General features: G+C 47.8%; 1 protein-coding gene across 1 annotated transcript in view; it reads right to left on the reverse strand.

Annotated features, from left to right (window-relative positions):
• The window catches only part of CCHR6.PART0H14orf39 (chromosome chr6.part0 C14orf39 homolog), a 744,895-nt gene that overhangs the window by 247,187 nt on the left and 477,635 nt on the right, over nucleotides 1-20,073 (reverse strand). Inside the window, exon 5 of the mRNA XM_044073583.1 lies at nucleotides 12,187-12,276. Within this exon, the coding sequence (XP_043929518.1) occupies nucleotides 12,187-12,276 (90 nt within the window). The remainder of the gene's footprint in view (nucleotides 1-12,186; nucleotides 12,277-20,073) is intronic.

Below are 20,073 nucleotides of genomic sequence, written 5' to 3' on the forward strand. Positions count from 1 at the left end.
TTTTTACCTCTAAGGCTGCAGCCTCCCTCTTACTGGGTGGTACATCGGGGAGGCGCCTCGACTGAGGAGGCAGATTTATGAAAGGGATAGAGTAACCTCTGGATATTATTCGAAGCACCCAGCGATCTGATGTTATTGACTCCCATTGGGCCAAGTGCTTCGAAAAACGCCCCCTGACTGCCTCCAGAGAAGAGCAGTCAGGCAACCACTCTGGGCTGCTGAGTGGGTCAATCAGAAAAGGGTTCCCGCAACTCAAAATCCCCCCCCCCCTTGGCCTCTGGGCCGGCATCCACCTTGTCCTCCTCTGCTTCTGAAGGACGAAGGGTCCTAAGCGTAACAGGACTGCTGAGACTTCCGGAACCACATCTTCTTTTGTCCTCTCTGGTTCCTAGAAAAAGACCTTTGAGAAGCCGAGAAGCGGACTCTGACGGCAGAGAGCGTCTTCCCATCTTTCTCGCTCTGAACCAATGTGTCGCGGACGGTCTTCCCAAACAGAGTAGAATCATCGAAGGGTGCATTCGCGAAGGACACCTTGAAAGGTTCAGCAAAGTCACAAAGCTGGAGCCAGGCGTGACACCTTAAGGCGATACCGGACCCGCTGGCTCTAGCGGCTCCTTCCATGGCATGGGAAAGTAGCCGCATAGACGTGTTTGAAACAGATTTGAGAGTGGCCATGTGAGTCGAGAAGGTCCGTTTGTCCTTGGTCGACATGGACTCAGGGGGAGACTCAGCATATTCTTTCACCATATCCCGCTGAAGTCTAATTACATGGGCCAAGTAATTCAGCGCCCTTATAGAAAAGGTGGCTGAAGCAAACATCCACTTCTCGATACGATCCATAGTCCGAGACTCCTTATCAGGGGGATGGATCGAGGAACCATCCAGAGCGAGTTCCCTCTTGGTGGCTGCCGCCACCACCACGGCATCTACTGGGGAACCCTTACTCCAAGCCGTCCTATCCACGGGGGGACTGAGAATCCTGTCTGGCATCCTGGAGATCGGCTCTACAGTGTCTGGTTCCTTCCACGCCCTGGTAGTGATGAGATCAATGAGGGGGTCGGCCGGAGTGGACACCCAAGAGGTAGACGGGCTTGCGTCAAACGCCTCCAGAAACACCGACTCATCCGAGGAAGGCTTTTGGGCTGACCACCCCCCTTTCAGGTGAAGCATTTCTATAATGTCTCCAAAGGAGACATCATCGGGGGGTGACCTGGGGGAACCTTCCCCTTCTTCCAAATCGGTGTCCTCCGTGAGGGACTCAGGGGAGTCCAAGTGCCTTCTCTTGCACTTACTTTTGTGAGGGACCTCCTCGGTGGGACTGTCCGAGGAGGGCTCACTAACAGGGCCGTGTTCCACCAGTGGAACGGGCTGGGGTGTCAACGCAGGCTGTCCCTGGGACTGGATGATGGAAGACAAGCCCTGCTGCAAGAGAGTGAGGACTGGATCTGAAGAAAGAGTAGGGGGGTCTCGAACCTCTTGAGAAAACCCTCTCCACCACGTCGAAAGCCGAGGGTGAACCAATCTCTCTGGGCTCCGTGGTTAACACCCTCGGATCTGGCGTGGGGATTGGCGTCGGAGCCGAAGCGCTCGGACCCGAGAGGGAAGTGTGCTCTGACCGAAACGGAGCCGAAGACACACTGGCCCCCCCAGATCCGACGCATGGCTCACTGCTCCAAGAGCTCGGATCCAAAAGGGGATCCGAGAAACTCGAGGGCATCGCTGGCGTCGAGGTAACTATAACCGTCGGCACCGACAACCCGGCTCCGGGACTCCTCGGATCCGACGGCTCCGAAACCTGATAATGGATCAGAGAAGGAGCTATCAGGGCAAAAAGCGGGGCTGAACTCTCCCCCCCCCCGGAGGGGGGTGAGGCAGGAGCACTCCCATCTGCATCTGGGTTTGGAGGAAATGATGCATCATCCGGTCCATATCAGCATCAGAGAGACTGCGGGTCGACCTAGAAGAGGCCGCCAAAGCTGGCCGGGAGGGCCGCCGTGATGACATCGAAGATGGTCGGGCCTCCTCCTCCTCCGGCTCCAGTGAGAAGTGTGGAGAATGGAGCCCGAGGGGAGGAAGGCCCAGAAATCTTCTGAGGTGAGGAGAGCAGCTTGGCAGGCTGGGCCGAGGGGGCAGAGTCGGCCCGCCGCTTGTGGCTCCTATGCCTTTCTTTATCCCTCTCTCTCTCCTTCTCCCTTTCTCTCTCTCTCCTCTCCTTCTTCTCCTTCCTAGTGTCCCTCTCTTCCTGAGAAGAAATGGGAGGTTGGGTCCCAGCCAGGGGAGAGGGAACAACAGGCTGAACAGCCGCAGCCATGGCTGTAGCCACTGAGGGAGAGGAGGAAGCTGACTCCGAGGGTAGAAGACCCGCCAGAATCAGCTTATTCCTCCTATCCCTCAGGGCCCAGGGGTTAAAAGCTGCACAAATTTGGCAGCCCGAAGACAAGTGCGATACCCCCAGGCAGAGGATGCACTGAATGTGGCCATCCGCTGGGGAAAGCTTATGACCACACTCAGTGCACTTAGAAAAAATGGCCTTAGAGCCCTCGGCCATTATCCCAAAAGAAAACACACATGCACCTCACACAAACACCTAAGGGGGAAAAAGGGGGGAGTACTAGGCTTTAAACTAAGAGGAACGGTAAAGGGGTTTAAATTAAGGAGTTAACTGTTCACACACACAAAACACTATTAAGATTTTAAGAAACTTTCCTACTCACAGATCGCCTAAAGCTAGGAGCTCGAGAAATCTGTGCTTGACAAAGCCGCGGCAAACGAGATCTGGGGATTGGAAGGAGGTGGCAGGGCATTATGGGTAAGGGGAAGGAGCTTGGAGCTCGGATCTCTAGCTTGGAAAGCTGCCGGCTCGGATCCAGGTCGGATCCGATACCCACAGGTTGATGATCAAAAAGAAGTTATGTACTCACCATAACGTTCCATCTGAGTAGGTAACATTTGTCTGCAACCTGTGGATATCGGATCTGAATTGGATCCGAGCCGGCAGCTTTATTCAGCTAAGATCCGAGCTCCAAGCTCCTCCCCCTTAAGCATAACCCCCTGCCATCCCTCTCTGTCCTCAGATCGAGTTTGCTTTAGCATTATAGAATACTATAACCAAAGGATCAACTAAACATCCTAACCTGATGTCCTCTGGCACAGGAAGCACAAAGATCCTAAAAAAGACGAACTACAGGTTAGGGGGACAGAGGGGGGGTTGGTTGCTGACAAATGAAGTTACCTAGTCAGATGGAACGTTATGATGAGTACATAACTTCTTTATCTGAAGTAGTTAACTTCATTTGTTCATCAACCTGTCGGACAGAGTCCCCAGCTACCAAAAAACGTGGGAGGTCCTCATGGAAGAATATTCCGGAGCACTGCAGAGCCAAAGGACGCCCTCCCTCAGGAAATTATATCCAGCTTGTAATGGGTAATAAAATTATGGGATGAAGCCCAAGTGGCCGCTGAACAAATGCCATCCAAGGACACTCTGGACCAAAAGGCAGCAGAAGTGGAAACCGATCAAGTAGAATGGGCGTGAACTCCGACAGGTTCTGGTCGGCCAGAACTCTTATATGCAAGAAGTATACATTGTGAAATCCATCTGGACAATGTAGCTTTTGACACAGGTTTGCCCAAAAAGGGTTTAGAAAAGGATACAAGGAGTTGCTCAGATTTCCTATGTTCAGCAGTCCTGTGTAAATAGAACCTCAATTGTCTGTGCACGTCCAAAGAATGTAATTTGTATTCACCTTTGTTGTGATAATTTGGGGAAAAAAAACGGTAAATTGATAGATTGATTAATGTTGGGGTGACTTTAGGCAAGAAGGAGGGATTGGTCCTGAGGGAAACTCTGTCTTTATGAAAGACCAGATATGGAGGTTTGGCACAAAGGGCTTGAAGCTACGAAACCCTTCTAGCCGAAGTGATAGCAATGAGAAAGGCCGTTTTCCAAGATAAATATTTTAGATCCACTGAAGCTGCAGGTTCAAACGGAGGGCCAGTAAGAGCCTGGAGAACAAGAGTTAAATCCCACGGAGGGACTACATCCTTAACAGGAGGCCTTAACAGGAAGGTACCTTTTACGAATGTCTTGAAGATCTTGGAAGAAGCTAAAGAACCGAGATCACTTCCCATATGAAAGTGTGAAATTGCTGCTAATTGGACTTTGTCGGTGGAGGAGCTGGCACCTTGATCAAATAAGTATGACAAAAAATCTAATGCAGCTGGTATTGGGGCTGTAAAGGGATCCAAATTTCAATGTTCCGCCCAGATCGAAAAACGTTTCCATTTGCTCTTATAGACCTTTCTAGTAGAAGGTTTATGAGCGGCTACTAAAATAGCTTTAACGGAAGAGGAGATACCGGGAGTCCTAGCTATGATTGGAACTGGATCAACCAAGCTGTGAGCTTGAGATTGTCCAGGTTTGGGGCTGTCAACCCCAGGAGGTGAGATATCGGTTCTGGACTGGGATCCAAAATCCATGGAGGATTGACTAGATGAGGCCATAGGCAAGGGAACCACGTTTGACGAGGCCAGAATGGGGCTATGAGGATCACTCTGCTCCCCAACCAACGAGCTTTCTGCAAGAATTTTATCATGAGAGGAACAGGTGGATAAGCATAAAGTAGACCGGATGGCCAAACATGGACTAGAGCGTCTCTGGGGGATTCCCCTGGTGGGGGAAGTAGAGCGAAGTACTCGCTGCACTTTGCGTTCGAAGGCTACGTGAATAGATAGCAGCAAGGCTGACCCCACTTGAGGAAGATTTGCTTCGCTACTCTCGGGTTCAGAGATCACTCGTAAGGTGAGAGGATGGTTCGACTCAGCCTGTCTGCCAAAATGTTCGACCGACCCGGAATGTGCGTTGCTATGAGAAAGCGGTTGGTGGCAATCGCCCATTCCCAAACTCTCATGGCCTCTCGACATAGCGGATAGGATCTGGATCCCCCTTGTTTGTTGATATACCAGACTACTGACATGTTGTCTGATTGAATCGCAATTGTCCCTAATGGAAGAAGGGCCTGGAGTGCTTGCAACACTAAAAGCACCGCCCTCATCTCTAGGACAATGATGTGCAACAAGGTCTCCGAGTTGGGTCCACGTGCCTTGGACAATTCTGCCCATGCAGTGCCCCCCCACCCGAGGCGAGAAGCGTCCATGGTCACCATGGCTTGGGGTGGGGCCATAGAGCAGGGGCGCCCTTCCCGGAGATCCGAGGACTGGATCCACCAGAGTAGGGATTTCTTGCAAACCTTGCTGAGGGAGATAGGTGCACTTAGCGTATGTTGCAGGATGGACCATTGAACCTGCAAGGTCCATTGTTGGACCCTCATGTTTAGAAGAGTTAGAGGTGACAGATTGATGGCTGCAGCCATGGAACCTAGCGACCTCAGGACCAATTCTGCTGGAGGAGCCGGGGATTGTAGGAGGGCCAGCACGTGGAGTGTCAAAGTTAGAAGCCTGTCCGGAGTTAGGAAGGCCCTCAACAGGTTTGTGTCTAGCCTGGCCCCTATGAAATCCAATGTTTGAGTTGGTTGAAGGGAGGATTTCTTGAGATTGATTGAGATTCCCAGATGAGAGGCCAAGTGAAGGAAGTAATTCCTGGCTGAAGAGAGTAGATGCCTGGTGGGGGCGGTCAGGAGCCAGTCGTCTAGGTACGGAAAGACGTGTATTCCCTGAAGCCTCAAGTGGGCCGCTACAACTGCCATCACTTTGGTGAACACCCTGGGGGCTGTGGTGAGACCAAAGGGAAGGACCCTGAACTGATAGTGGCTGGCTCCCAGCCGGAAGCGGAGAAACCTTCTGTATCGTCTGTCCATCAAAATGTGGTAGTACGCATCCTTGAGGTCTATAGAGCACATCCAGTCGTTTTCCTGCAGGAGTGGGAGAATGGATTGAATGGTGACCATCCGGAACTTTTGTTTGGCAACTGACAGGTTTAGAGTGGACAGGTCGAGGATTGGTCTTACGTCCCCCGTCTTTTTTGGCACCAGAAAGAACCTGGAGTAGAAGCCTGATCCGGACTGATCTTGGGGGGCGGGCTGGATTGCTCTTTTTTCTAGCAGCTGCTTTATTTCTGTGGCTGCTGCCTCCCTTTGATTGGGTGGGACATCGGGGAGGCTCCGAAATCTGGGAGGGAGATTCAGAAAGGGGATAGTGTAACCTCTGGATATGATTCGAAGCACCCAGTGAGCCGTTGTAATGGACTCCCAAACTGCTAGGTGCCTCGAGAAACGCCTCCCGACTGCCTCCAGGCAGGGCTGCTGTGCGGGCCGATCCAAAAAAGGTTCTCTCGACCCGAAATTCTTCGGTCCCCCTCTGCCTCTGGGCCGGCATCCACCCTGTCCTCCTCTGCCTCTGAAGGACAAGGGGTCTGGAGCGAAACGGGACTGTTGGGATTTCCAGAACCACATCTTCTTTTGTCCCCTTTGGTTCCTGGAGAAGAACCTCTGGGGAGCTGAGAAGCGGATCCCGATGGCAGACAATGTCTTCCCGTCTTCCTCTCTCTGGATCAGCGTGTCGCGGACGGTCTTGCCAAACAGCGAAGAGCCGTCAAAAGGGGCATTTGCAAAGGACGCCTTAAAGGGTTCCACAAAGTCGCAGAGACAGAGCCAAGCATGCCGCCGTAAGATAATGCCCACTCCGCTAGCTCTAGCGGCTCCTTCCATGGCATGGGAAAGAAGCCGCATAGAAGTGTTCGAAGTGGACTTAAGAGTGGCCATTCGAGCTGAGAATGTTTTCTTATCTTCGGCTGACATGGACTCTGGGGGCGACCCAGCATATTCTTTGATGAGATCCCGCTGGAGTCGTATCACATGCGCCATATAGGTCAGCGACCTTACTGAGAAGGTGGCTGAAGTGAACATCCGCTTCCCTATGCGGTCCATCGTCCGAGACTCCTTGTCGGGAGGGTGGACCGAGGAACTCTCCTGGGCTAGTTCCTTCTTGGTGGCAGCCGCCAACAACATGGCATCTACCGGAGCACCCTTGCTCTAGACCGTCCTATCTGTGGGTGGACTGAGAATTTTGTCTGGTCTCTTTGGTATGGGCTCCACAGTGTCCGGTTCCTTCCATGCCCTGGTAGTGATCAGATCTACCAGGGGATCAGCGGGAGGGGACACCCAAGAGGTAGATGGGCCTGCGTCAAACGCCTCCAGAAACACAGACTCATTGGAGGAAGGTTTTTGGGCTGACCACCCCCCTCTAATACGAAGCATTTCCATAATGTCTCCGAAGGAGACGTCCTCAGGGGGTGACCTTGGGGAACCTTCCCCTTCCTCTAAGTCTGTGTCCTCTGTCAGGGACTCGGGTGAGTCCAAGTGCCTCCTCTTGCACTTACGTTTGTGAGGAATCTCCTCGGGGGGGCTGTCCGAGGATGCCTCACCAACCACATCCTGTTCCTGTAAGGGAACTATCTGGTACGTAGGTGCAGGCTGACCCTGGGGCCGGGTGATGGAAGGTAGGCCCATCTGAGAGGGAGTGATGGGTGGAACCGCAGCAGGAGCCTGGGGTCTCGAGTCCCTCGATAAGACCCTCTCCACAACATCGAACGCCGAAGGAGAACTGCTGTCTCTAGGATCCGAGAGCAGTCCCTTCGGATCCGAGGGGAGGACTGGAGCCGGTGCCGATGCAATCGGATCCGAAGGGCCAGTATGCTCTGACCAAGACGGAGCCGAAGACACACTGACACCTCCGGATCCGAAGCTCAGCTCATGGCTCCGAGAGCTTGGATCCAAAAATGGACCCGACAAACTCGAGGGTGCAGATGGAGCCGAAGTAGGGTGTACTATCGGCGCCGAGCCTCCCCTGGCTCCGATGCTGCCTGGATCCGACGGCTCTGAACCCCGGTAGTGGGTCGGAGAAGGAGCAATCGGGGTGAAAAATGGGATCGAGCTCCCCCACCAGAGGGGGGAGGGGCAGGAGCACTCCCATCTGCAGTTGGGCCTGGCGAAACCTACGCATCATCCGGTCCATATCTGCATCGGACAAACTTTGGGTCAATCTAGACGAGGCCACCGAGGCTGGCCTGGAGTGCCGCCTCGAAGACCTTGAAGGCGACCGGATCTCCTCCTCCGGCTCCGGGCAAAAGCGAGGTGAATGGAGCTGGGAAGGAGAAGGCCCGGACGTCCTAGGAGAGGCTAACTGTTTAGCTGGCGGAGCCGAAGAGGAAGCTTCAGCCCGCCGCTTGTGGTGCCTCTCCTTCCTTTTCTCCCTCCTAGATTCCCTTTCCTCCTGAGCCACGGTGGGAGGGTGAGTCCCGGCCAGGGGAGCAGGGATGGAAGGCGGGACCGCTGCAGTCGCAGCTGGAGCCGCCGAGGGAGAAGAGGACGAAGCCGAGTCCGGGGGCAGAAGTCCTGCCATAATCAGTTTCGACCTCCTGTCCCTCAAAGCCCTGGGGTTGAAGGCTGTACAAATTGTGTAGCCCGAAGAGAGATGGTCAACCCCAAGGCAGATGACACACCGAGTGTGGCCATCCGCTGGGGATAGCTTATGGCCACACTCTGTGCATTTGGAAAAGAAAGCTTTAGGGGCCTCAGCCATGGTAATAAGATAGGCCCAACCCGCACACACCTTCACACACATGGGGAGGGGGAAGACTAAACTAACTAACAAAAGGAAAATTTACCAACAAGATTAGCAATTTAACAGAAAAGGGGAAACAACACACACTCGTCTATAGATTAAACTAAAAAACTAGGTCAAAAAAAGGTAATTTTTGTAAAACTCACGAAACCCTACGCTTGGAAACTCGTTCTAGATGATTGAATAAGCTGCGGCAAACGAGATCTGAGGACAGAGAGGGATGGCAGGGGGTTATGGGTAAGGGGGAGGAGCTCGGAGCTCGGATCTTAGCTGAATAAAGCTGCCAGCTCGGATCCAATTCGGATACGATACCCACAGGTTGATGAACAAATGAAGTTAACTACTTCAGATATGAAGTTTCCTACTTCAGATCAAACAGTTGGTCAGATTTTTTAAATTCCTTTGTTCTATGTAAGTAAAAACATAACTGCCTATGTACATCCAATTGGTGAAGCTTGTATTCTGCATTGTTGCCATGATTGGGGAAAAATACGGGTAGCTCAATAGACTGATTTAAATTGGCCTCAGAACAAGCGTTTGGGAGAAAAGAAGGATTTGTCCTGAGGGAGACTCTATCTTTGTAAAAAATCAGATAGGGAGGATGGATAGACAGACAGACAGAGCTTGCAATTCTGAAATCCTCCTAGCGGAAGTAATGGCCGTTAAAAAGATTGTCTTCCAAGATAAAAACTTTAGTAGGCAAGTAGAGGCTGGTTCGAAAGAAGGGAAAATTAAAGAGAATAACACCAAACTGAGGTCCCAAGAAGGTAATAGTTCTCTTATGGGAGGTCTTAAAAGGAATGTACCCCTCAGAAAGGCTTTGCATAATCTATGGGACATTATATTTGATCCCATGTCTCCTACATGCTAGTTTGATATGGAAACTAGTTGTACTCATACCGTGGCTGCCACTGCATCCTGATTAAAACTTTCTGTTAAGAATTCCAGGATTGCAGATATAGGGGCTGTAAAGGGGTCTAGATGGTTTTTGTCAGCCCAATAAAAAAAATCTCTTTCATTTGCTTTCATGAAGTTCCCTGGTTGTGTTCTTGTGTGATGAAACCAGAATGTGTTTCACCGCTGGGGATAGTTCTGGAAGCCTGGCTAAGATGGGGAGTGGAGAAATCAAGCTGTCAGCTTGAGGCTTTGAAAAGAGGGGTGCAGTGTTCCTGACTGATGAGTCAGAAGATCCGGTACTGGGTCCAGGATCCAAGGTTCCTCCCAAAGATGGGGCCATAGAAAGGGGAACCATATCTGACGAGGCCAGAAAGGAGCAATGAGACAGCCTGTGACTCAATGATTTGGCTTTCTGGAGGACCTTGAGTATTAATGGAAATGGGGGGAAAGCATACAGAAGTCTCGGTGGCCAATCGTGAACAAGTGCATCCCTTGGTGACTTCCCCAGAGGGGGAATTAGGGCAAAGTAGCTGCTGTTTGGACTTGACCCACTTGCAGGAAATTTGGTTTGCAATTTCCTGATTCAGGGACCACTCGTGAGGCATAAGAATTGCCCTGCTTAATCTGTCCACTATCACGTTGGATTTCCCCTAGATGTGCATTGCAGTCAGAAAATGCTGAGAAGAAATTGCCCATTGCCATACTCTCTGAGCCTCTCGACAGAGGGGTTAGGATCTGGTTCCGCCTTGTTTGTTGATGTACCACACCACGGACATACTGTCTGTTTGCATTGCAACTGTACCTGTTGGAAGAGAACTCTGGAATGCTTGCAACGCCAGAAGCACCACCCTCATCTCTAGGACATTGATGTGCAAGTGGTAGTCATGTTCTTGCCAAGTCCTTTGGACAGTCTGTTCCAGATAATGCCTGCCCCCACCCTATCTTGGAAGCATCTGTGGTCACTGTAGCTACAGGCTGAGGGAGAACAAATGGTGTGCCTATCGTTACCTGCGTGGACTGAAGCCACCATTGTAGGTCCCTCTTGTAGGTGTTCATAATGAGAATCTTGTGTGATATGGGAAACTCCTGCATGGACCACTGAGCAAAGAGTAGCCACTGTAATATTCTCATTTGTAGACGCACCAGTGGGACTAATGCTATTGCAGCTGCCCTTGAACCCAGAATCTTGAGGACAAGTTTTACCTGCATTTTTTCCTTCATAAGTAATATTGACACTTGATGGCGCAGCGTTTGAATTCTTTCTTGAGGCAGTTTAGCAACCATGTCTTTTGTGTTTAAGTCTGCCCCTATAAAGGTAATATGTTGCAATGGCAACAAGGCAGATTTTTAGAAATTTATGGTAATGCTCAGCTCTGAGCAGAGATGAATGGTGGTATCTCTTGCCCTGGTTAGCAGATGCTCGGTGGTGGCGGTCAGGAGCCAGTCATCTAAGTATGGAAATGCCCGGAATCCCTGACGGCTCATATGAACTGTAACTACTACCATGCATTTGGTAAACACTCTAGGGGCTGTAGTGAGACCAAAGGTTAGAGCTCTGAATAGGTAATGACTGGCTCCCAGCTAGAAGCATAAATATCTTCTGGATTGCCTGTCCATCTTTATACGGTAGCACGCATCCTGAAGATCTATGGAGCACATCCAATTGTCTTGTCCCAGAAAAGGGAGTATAGACTGCAGTGTCACCATCTGGAACTTTGTTTTCTTTACCGACTTGTTCAGTCTGCTGAGATCCAAAATTGGTCTCCAGTCCCCTGTCTTTCTTGGAACTAAAATGAACCTTGAGTAAATTCCAGTTCCGATTTGGTCTGTGGGGACTTCTTAGATAACTCTTTTTCTTAGCAACCTTTGAATTTCTAGGGTTGCTTGATACCTCTGACCAGGTGGTATGTCTGGGATATACTTTGGTGGAAGGGGTGGAAGGGAAAAGGGAATGCTGTATCCTCTGGATATGATGGACTGTAACCATCTGTCTTGAGTGATGTCCAGCCAGGCTTTTGGGTACAGTGATAATCTCCCCCCCGACTGCCTCCAGAGGTGGACAAGCAGGCCTCCTTTTAGGAGCGCCTGAAGGGCCTACCAGAGAACGTATCTCTGTCGCCCTGATTCTGCGGACCCCCTCTGCCGTGAGGACGATGTCTTCCATGGTTATTTCCCCCTCTGCCCCTGGGGGAAAATTCACCACAAGCGTTTGGCAAAGCTGCTCTGGATTTCCGGAACCATATTTTCCCACCCTTCTGACCTTTGAGATAAGGCTGGCAGGGATGGAGAAATATACTCCCACAGCAGATAGAGTTTTGCCATCTTGTTCGCTCCTGGTAAGAGTCTCCTTCACTCTTGGCCCGAACAAGGACTAGCTGTCAAAAGGGGCATCAATAAAGGAAGACTTGAAGGGTTCAGCAAACTAACAAAGACACATCCAGGAATGTCTCCTCAGATGGCAGTAAATGAGATCTGGGGTATTAGAGATGGACTAGGCCATTGTAGATAGACGGTGGAGCTCCAGAGTTGCATCTGAAGTCTGCAGAATGCGGCCAAATCAGATCCGTCGGTCGGATCCATAACCCAAACACTGAAGAAGAATGAAAAGGACATCAGATCCATTAAATGCTGACTGCAACAACTGCTTTCTAAACATTATCCATAACAACAAAATCTTTTTGGTAAACTATCAGTACTTTATAAACAAACCTGTCTTTTTCAGACACAAACTGTAAATTCTGGAGTTGCTCTTGGAGATTTTCTTCATGTTTCACAAACAGCAAATATGTTGGTTTCCATCTGTTAAAAAATAGAAACAAGAAGTAAAAAAGAAGGTATGTACTTACCATAATGTTACACGTGTATTGTCCATCTCGACCTTTATTCTCACTGATGGGTCGGATTCGATGTGTCGAATCTGTCTTGGCCTTTCCAATAGTTCAAGGTCTTCAGCAAAACTCGTGGGCCTCCTTCCCTACCCATAATGCAGTTCCCCAACTTCCTCAGATCTTGTTGCCTATCTAGAGAGAAAAATAATCTATATGTTAACTATAGTCTGTTTCTAGGACAATATCAGTATCTCTGAGGCCATGGAGATCCATGAAATCAATGTCCACTTGGTCTTCCAGGAGTTCTGAAAGGAAGCATGAAGGGTGGGTTGTGAGAATAAAGGTCAAGATGGAAAACACACATGGAACATTACGGTAATTACATAACTTCTTTATGTGATGTTGTCAATCTCGCCTTTATTCTCACTGATGGGACCACTTCCCAAGCAACTGAATTCCTGGGTGGCTCATGGGAGAATATTCCTCAGAACCATAGAACCAAACAAAGCTCTACTTCTAGAGGCTAAATCTACTTTGCAATGAGTAATAAAGGTATGCGGTTTAGTCCATGTTGTCGCAGCACAGATATCGTCCCAGGGTAACATTGCATGAAAGGCTGCTGATGCTGTTACTGATCTGGTGGAGTGTGCTTTAACAGGGAAGAGGAGAGGCTTGTTTTTGGAACTGTAGATGTAGGATATACAAAAGGTTAGCTATCTAGATAATGTAACTTTTCAGACTGGTTGACCTTCCTAGTCTCAGAGTAGGATATGAAAAGTTATCACACTTCCTAAATTCTGAAGTTCTGTGCAAGCAGAAACATAATCGTCTATGTACATTCAGAAAATGCAGGGAGTATTCGCCTTTGTTCTGGTAATTAGGAAAGAACACTGGTAGCTCAATAGCTTGATTTAGGTTGCTTTCCAATGCAACCTTAGGAAGAAATGAAAGATTAGTGCGCAAAGAAACTCTATCCTTATGAAAAATTAGGTAAGGCGGTTTGGAAGAAAAGGTCTGCAATTCTGATACTCTTCTGGCTGAGGTAATAGTCACCAAGAAGAATATTTTCCAAGACAAAAACTTTAAATCACATGTGGCTGAAGGTTCAAAGGGGGAAAAAATGGTATTTGTTAAAATGAAGTTCAGATCCCAAGGAGGAGGTGGGTTTTTGTATGGGGGTCTAATCATTATTGTTCCTTTCAAAAATGTTTTATACAGTCTGTTTGACATGATAGTAGAACTGTTTTTTTCCTACATGGAAATTTGAAATTGCTGCTAGCTAGACTCTAACAGCAGAAGCAGCCGTGCCTTCATGCAAAAGCTTGGTGAGAAATTCCATTATGGTATATATAGGCGCAGAAAAGTGATCCACATGGTTATTGGTCGCCCATATTATGAACCTTTCCCATTTACTCTTGTACAATTTACACTTACAGGTTTTATGGGAAGACAACAGAATTTGTTTTACCAGAGAAGATAAGATGGGGAAACCTGGCAATCAAGGGAATTGGAGCAACCAAGCTGTCAATCTGAGGTTGTGAAGGCTGGGATGTGCCATTCCCAATGGATGTGTTAGTAAATCTGAATCTGGGTCCAGAATCCATGGGTTCTCCCAAAGATGAGGATGTAGAAAGGAAAACTAGATTTGGTGAGGCCAAAAGGGTGCAATCAGGATTATCATGGATTTGCGTTCTGTAATAGTTTGGGAACTGGAGGGAAAGCATATAGGAGTCCAGGAGGCCAATTGTGAACAAGTGCATCCCTTGTTGACTCCCCTATAGGAGGGATTAGGGAAAAGTAGTTGCTGCATTTGGCATTGGGGGAGAAGCAAAAAGGTTGCAGCAAGGCTGGCCCCTTTTTCTGAAAATCTCTTCCACTACTCTATGATTGATGGACCACTTGAGTGGCCATAATATGGCCCTGCTCAATTTGTCTGCAATCACAATGGATTTCCCCAGCATACAGGTTGCAATTAGAAAGCGGTTGGAGGATGTTGTCCATTGCCAAACCTTTAGAGCTTCTCGACAAAGGGGATAAAATCTGGTTCCCCCTTTATGTACCAGAATACTGACATATTGTCTGACTGAACTGCTATGGTTCCTAGAGGGAGAGAGTCTTGAAATGCCTGCAGTGCCAACAGCACCGCTTTCATCTCTAAGATGTTTACGTGCAAGTGAACCTCGTGTTCCTGCCAGGTGCCTTGGACTGTCTTTCCCAGATAATGCACCCCACCCTATCTGGGAAGCATCCATGGCCATCGTGGCCTGGGTGTGGGGGGGGGGGGTAAAGGGATGGCCTTGTGACACTGACTGGGAGTGAATCCACCACTCGAGATCCTTCTTGCAAGATTAGGTTATGAGAATCTCATGTGACATTCGTAATTCCACTATTGACAACTGTGTGGAAAAGCAACCATTGAATTCTCATGTGCAAGTGAACTAGAGGAATGAGCACGATAGATGCTGCCTTCTTCCCCAAAACCTGTAGCACTGGCCTGAGGTTTTCTGATTAACAGTCTGATATATAGACAAATATTGTGCACTCTGTCGTGAGGAAGTCTTGCTATGAGCGTGGTTGTATTTATTTCTGCTCCTGTAAAGATTAAACTTTGAGATGGCTCTAGAGCAGATTTGTCATAATTTGCAATAATTCCCAGAGAGAAGCAAAGCAAGTGTATAGTCCCTGGCTTGTAGCAGTAGATGCCTGGTCAAGGTGGTTATGTGCTAGTCGTCCAAATACAGAAACACCCAGAATCCTCGGCATCTCAGGTGAGCCTGCACTACTGCCATGCATTAGGTGAACACTCTGGGGCTGTAGTGAGACCAAAGCGCAGAGCTCGAAAATAGAAGTAACTGGCTTTTAGCAGGAAGTGCAAAAACCTTCTGGATCGCCTTTCCATCAGAATGTGGTAGTACACATCCTGAAGGTCTATAAAGCACATCCAATTGTCTCTCTCTAGGAATGGAAGCACGGACTGCAGTGTCACCATCCAGAACTTGGTTTTCTTCACGATTTGTTTAGTTCGGTGAGATCCAATATTGGTTTCCAGTCCCTTGTTTTCTTTGGAACTAAAAAAAATCTTGTGTAAGTTTCAGATTCTCTCTGGTCTGTGGGGACTTCTTGGAGGACTCTTTTTCTGAGCAACTTTTGAATTTCTAACGTTGCTTGTTCCTTTTGACTGGGTGGAACTTCTGAAACAGATTTGACTATGGGACTGGAGAAAAAGGGAATTATATAGCCCCTGGGTATTATGTCCTGCAACCATTTGTCATTGGTAATTTTTTGCCAGGTTTCGAGGTGCACTGACAATCACCCCCCGACTACTTCCAGAGATGAGCAGTCAGGCACTCCTTCAGGAGTGCTGAAAGTGTGTGTCAAAGAAAGATTCCCTGGAACCCTGATCCTGCGGACCTCCTCTGCCGCAAGGGTGGGATCTTCCATTATTGTTCCCCCTCTGCCCCTGGGGAAGCTACCACCCTGTCTGTCCTAGTAAGACTGTTGAGATTTTTCTGAACCACATCTTCGCACTACCCCTCTGACCTTTTGGAAATGGTCTGGTGGGTGTAGAAAAATGCACTCCAATGGCAGACAACGTCTTACCATTCTGCTCACACCAGGTTAGCGTTTCTCTGACTTTGGGCCCAAAGACAGATGAGCCATTGAAGGGAGCATTAATAAAGGAAGACTTGCAGGGCTCTGCAAAATCACAAAGGTGCATCCAGGCCTGCCTCCTAATCGAAATGCCTGAACCTGCCGCCTTACTCGCTCGATCTGCTGCATATGAAATGAGTCTCATGGATGAGTTGACCATCGAGTTGAGGGTAGCAAGCTGTGCGCTGATCTTGTCTGCCGCAGCATCATCTACTGCTCCCTGGAGGGAGTCTGATAGTTCTTTTACCAGGTCCCACTGAAGTCTGGTGAAGTAAGTGAGATAGTTCAGCGATCATAAAGTAAAAGCCGCTGATGATAAGACATGCTTTCCATATCTATCCATGGTCCTAGAATCTTAATTAGGAGGATGGGTACAGGAACTGGTCTCAGAAAGTTCCTTTTTTGTGGCAGCTGCCACAAACATGGCATCCACTGCTACTCGCTTGGTGACAAAGTCTTGGTCTTTAGGTGTTGTAATGTACTTGTTTGGCCTCCGAGGACTGGATTCTATGGAATCTGGGGTCTCCCAGAGATTAACTGAATAAGCTCGTTGGAAGGCGGTGTCAGCCAGGAGGTTGAAGGGCAAGATCTGAAGGCCTTCAGGTATACCGACTCCTCGGCAAATGAGGATGAGGATTGCCAGTCATCTCTCTGTTTCAAGACTTCCAGGATGTCTCCAAAGGAGATGTCCTCAGGAGGCAACCGTGGGGACCCTTCTGCTTCATTGAGGTCAGTATCTGAAATGACTGACTCCTTTGGGGAATCAAGATGCTTCCTCTTGCATCGTCTCTTCTGAGGGACTTCCTCAGTGGGGTACTCTGGAGAAGTTTCAGAAGGGGGGAGTCCGCTGGGGAACATCCTGAGGCCTTGGATCCCTGCGGTCCTGTGGATGGAGGTGATGAGGTAAAGACACATGTGCCATTGAGGGAGGAAGCTCCGAAGGAGGCTGTGCATGAGACTGCCCCTGCTCCAATGAACTCCCCAGACCTGACAACAGAGACGTCGGGGCCGAAGGAGCCCTTGGAGCAGGAGACCGAAGCTCGGAAGAAGTGGTAGGAGCCAAACCCATCCACTCAGAGGCCCCTAGAGACAGTGTCGGATCTGAGGCAATCTGAACCGGCTCAGAGGACCCCACCGGTTAGTGTTGGCTCCCAGAGATCTCTTACTCCGACTGAGCAGAGATGCTTGGGGTGGACATCAGGTCCGAGGAGCTGACAGGTCCCGGACCCAATACAGACAACAGCTGGATGTCGGAGTCTTCCAGCTCTGAAACCGAGGGATGGATCAGAGATGCAGTAGGCGCCACAGGGGAAGTATGGTCTGATCCGATTCCTTTGGGTTCAGATCCAAAAGAAGCTTGGCCAAGGCAGGTGTCTTGAGAAGCCTCTGCACCACCCTATCCACATCTTCGTCCGACAGGCTCTTAGCAGACCTTGTAGACAATGCTGGGGATCTGGACCTGGTAAGAAAGGGGGATGAGCACCAGGACGTAATTGGCTCCAAGGATGGAGATGCTCCGATAGCGGTACTCCGTGGGCAATGGGGTCTTTGGACCCGATTCTGTAGAGGATTTTGGATCTGAAACCTTTGACTGATCCAATGAAGTTCCAAGTTCTGTAGAAACTGTCTGCTCCATAGGTGCTGTCAGACTGGACACCTTCACTTGCTTAGTCCTCAGCTCCAACAAGATTTTTGGAGCCGGGGAAGTCTGTTTCCCTGATCTCTCAAACTTTTCTGATTTAGGATAGGAGGGATTCGAGGAAGTAGCCTCAGACAGAGAGGAGTTTTAATTAACACCTTCAAAATCAATTTGTTTTTGCATTCCAAAAGTGCCCTTTGATTAAAGCCGTGGCATACGTAACATGATTCCTGTAAATGAAAAGACTCCACAGTGTGCGAGTCACTGAGGGGCATCTTCTTGCTGCATTTCTCGCATTTTTTAAATCTCAACAGCTTGCCTTCCTTTTGAGACATATCTGAAGGTAGCTCAGACACCAACAGTAGAGAGAAATTCCAATCCAGAAAAACACCACAAAAGAAATTATAAAGAAAAAAGAGAACTATATCTTAGTATTAATATTTTATATATATATATATATATATATATATATATATATATATATATATATAGTTTTTTTTTTTGTTTGTTTGTTTTTTTTACAATAGAAAAACAAGGAAACAGGAAAAGTCCTCTAACTTAAATGGACTTCAATGGTTAAACAGAGTTTGGTTAACTGCTGTCTAACTAAAAATAAGTGGTAACCAGAAAAGGAGAGGAAAGGGATTTAGTCCCAAACAATTACTAAAACACCCGACAAAAGGGAAAGGAAAGGAAAGGAAAGGAAGGGAAGGAAAGGGGACACCCTCTAACTAAAACGGGTGTAAGTTAGATGTCCTTAAACTAAAGACAGACGCTAACGAAGAGGGGAACTACTAACTACAGAGTTAACAAAAGTAAAGTTGCTAATTAACTAGAGAAATAACGTAAAAAATATACAAAGACCTTAGCCCAGAGCTTGCTTGAAGAACCTTCTCGCAGCATGGCAAACAAAGATCTGGGGAAGTTGGGGAACTGCATTGTGGGTAGGGAAGGAGGCCCATGAGCTTTGTTGAAGACCTTGAGCTATTGGAAAGGCTGAGACGGATCCGACACATCGGATCCAACCCATCAGTGAGAATAAAGGCAAGATTGACAATATCACATCAAAAGTTATGCACTTACCATAAAAATAAGTCTGCATTATCTTATTTTCATCCAGTTCAACCTTTAGGTTGTCGGAAATCCGACCTCAGCACTTTTTTTGAAGCCTTGGATACAGGGCTCTGACTCCTCCCCGCCCATAATTCTCTCCTTTCCGCTTTAGTACCTCAGATAGAGTTTGCTAGTTATATTATCTAAATTGTTAATATTGAAGTAGCTGAAAAACACTGGAAACATGAGCCACATAGCATTATAGAAAATGATGAAGTTTATATCGCATGGGCTCACCCACTACCAACAGTTCAAAAGACAGATGTAAAAAAATCAGATTTAGTACTCCATGAGAACAAGACAAAAGTAGCACTGATCACTGAAATTTCTACACCCAGTGACTACAGTGTCTTACGTACAGAGACACAAAGTCATAAAATAGCAGGATTTACAGGCAGAAACTAAGGCAATGTGGAAGGCTACCCAGACAGTTCCAATAGTAGCAGGAGTAACGAGTCTTATAACAAAAAAAAAAAAAATTACAATCTTACTTAGATATGTTACTGTTAACATGTAATTCCGTAGGAACTGCAGAAGGAGTCAATTCTGGGCACTTCTGACTAACATCAAATATTAAAACATTACTAATTTCATGAACTTTAATCATACTTTGACTTAACAGAGTATAAGAAACCCAAAAGACTTGAAGACATTAAACCAAGGCAGAAACCCTACATTGATCAATTACATTACAGTGACAATGAAACAGTGGAAACCCACTTTACAGCTAAGTCATGATAAAGGACAAATTATTATCCCAGGGATAAAAATTCAAAGACGGATATTCACTGTGACTCTTTGTCACCTCTGCTCTTTTGTGTTGTCCTTAACCCATTAAGGGCTGTCTACTTAACAGATTACATCATGGCTACAATTTGGCTCCTAGAAAACAACGAAGTGTAAGACTTCTCATCTTCTTTTTGTGGATGATTTAAAACTGTAAAGTCCACTAGATGAGGACAACTGCAAGTGGTCAAAGCTTTCTCAGATAATATAAGAATGTCATTTGGTCTTGATAAATGTGCAAAAGCAGCTTTTAAAGCAGGAAAGCTGCAGCCCCAAGAAAATATCAGTCTGGGACAGAATGTGATAAAAAACAACTTGTTCAAGAGGTAGTGTATAAAACATAAACAAATGCAAATTAAACTTAGTAAGGAATACTTTAGAAGACTAAAATTAATACTGAAAACAGCCCTGGCATGTACGAACAAAGGCCAAGCTATAAACCAATTTTCTCTTCCTGTTCTGACCTACAGTGTTGGGATGACTGACTGGCCCTAAAAGGTATTGGATCAGTTAGACAGAAAAACAAGAAAAATGCTTCATGCTCATCAAATGAAAAATCAGTGTACACCAAAATTATAT

This window comes from Protopterus annectens, chromosome 6.part0 (genome assembly GCF_019279795.1).
Source record: "Protopterus annectens isolate FY-2018-M chromosome 6.part0, PAN1.0, whole genome shotgun sequence".
Classification (NCBI taxonomy): domain Eukaryota; kingdom Metazoa; phylum Chordata; order Ceratodontiformes; family Protopteridae; genus Protopterus; species Protopterus annectens.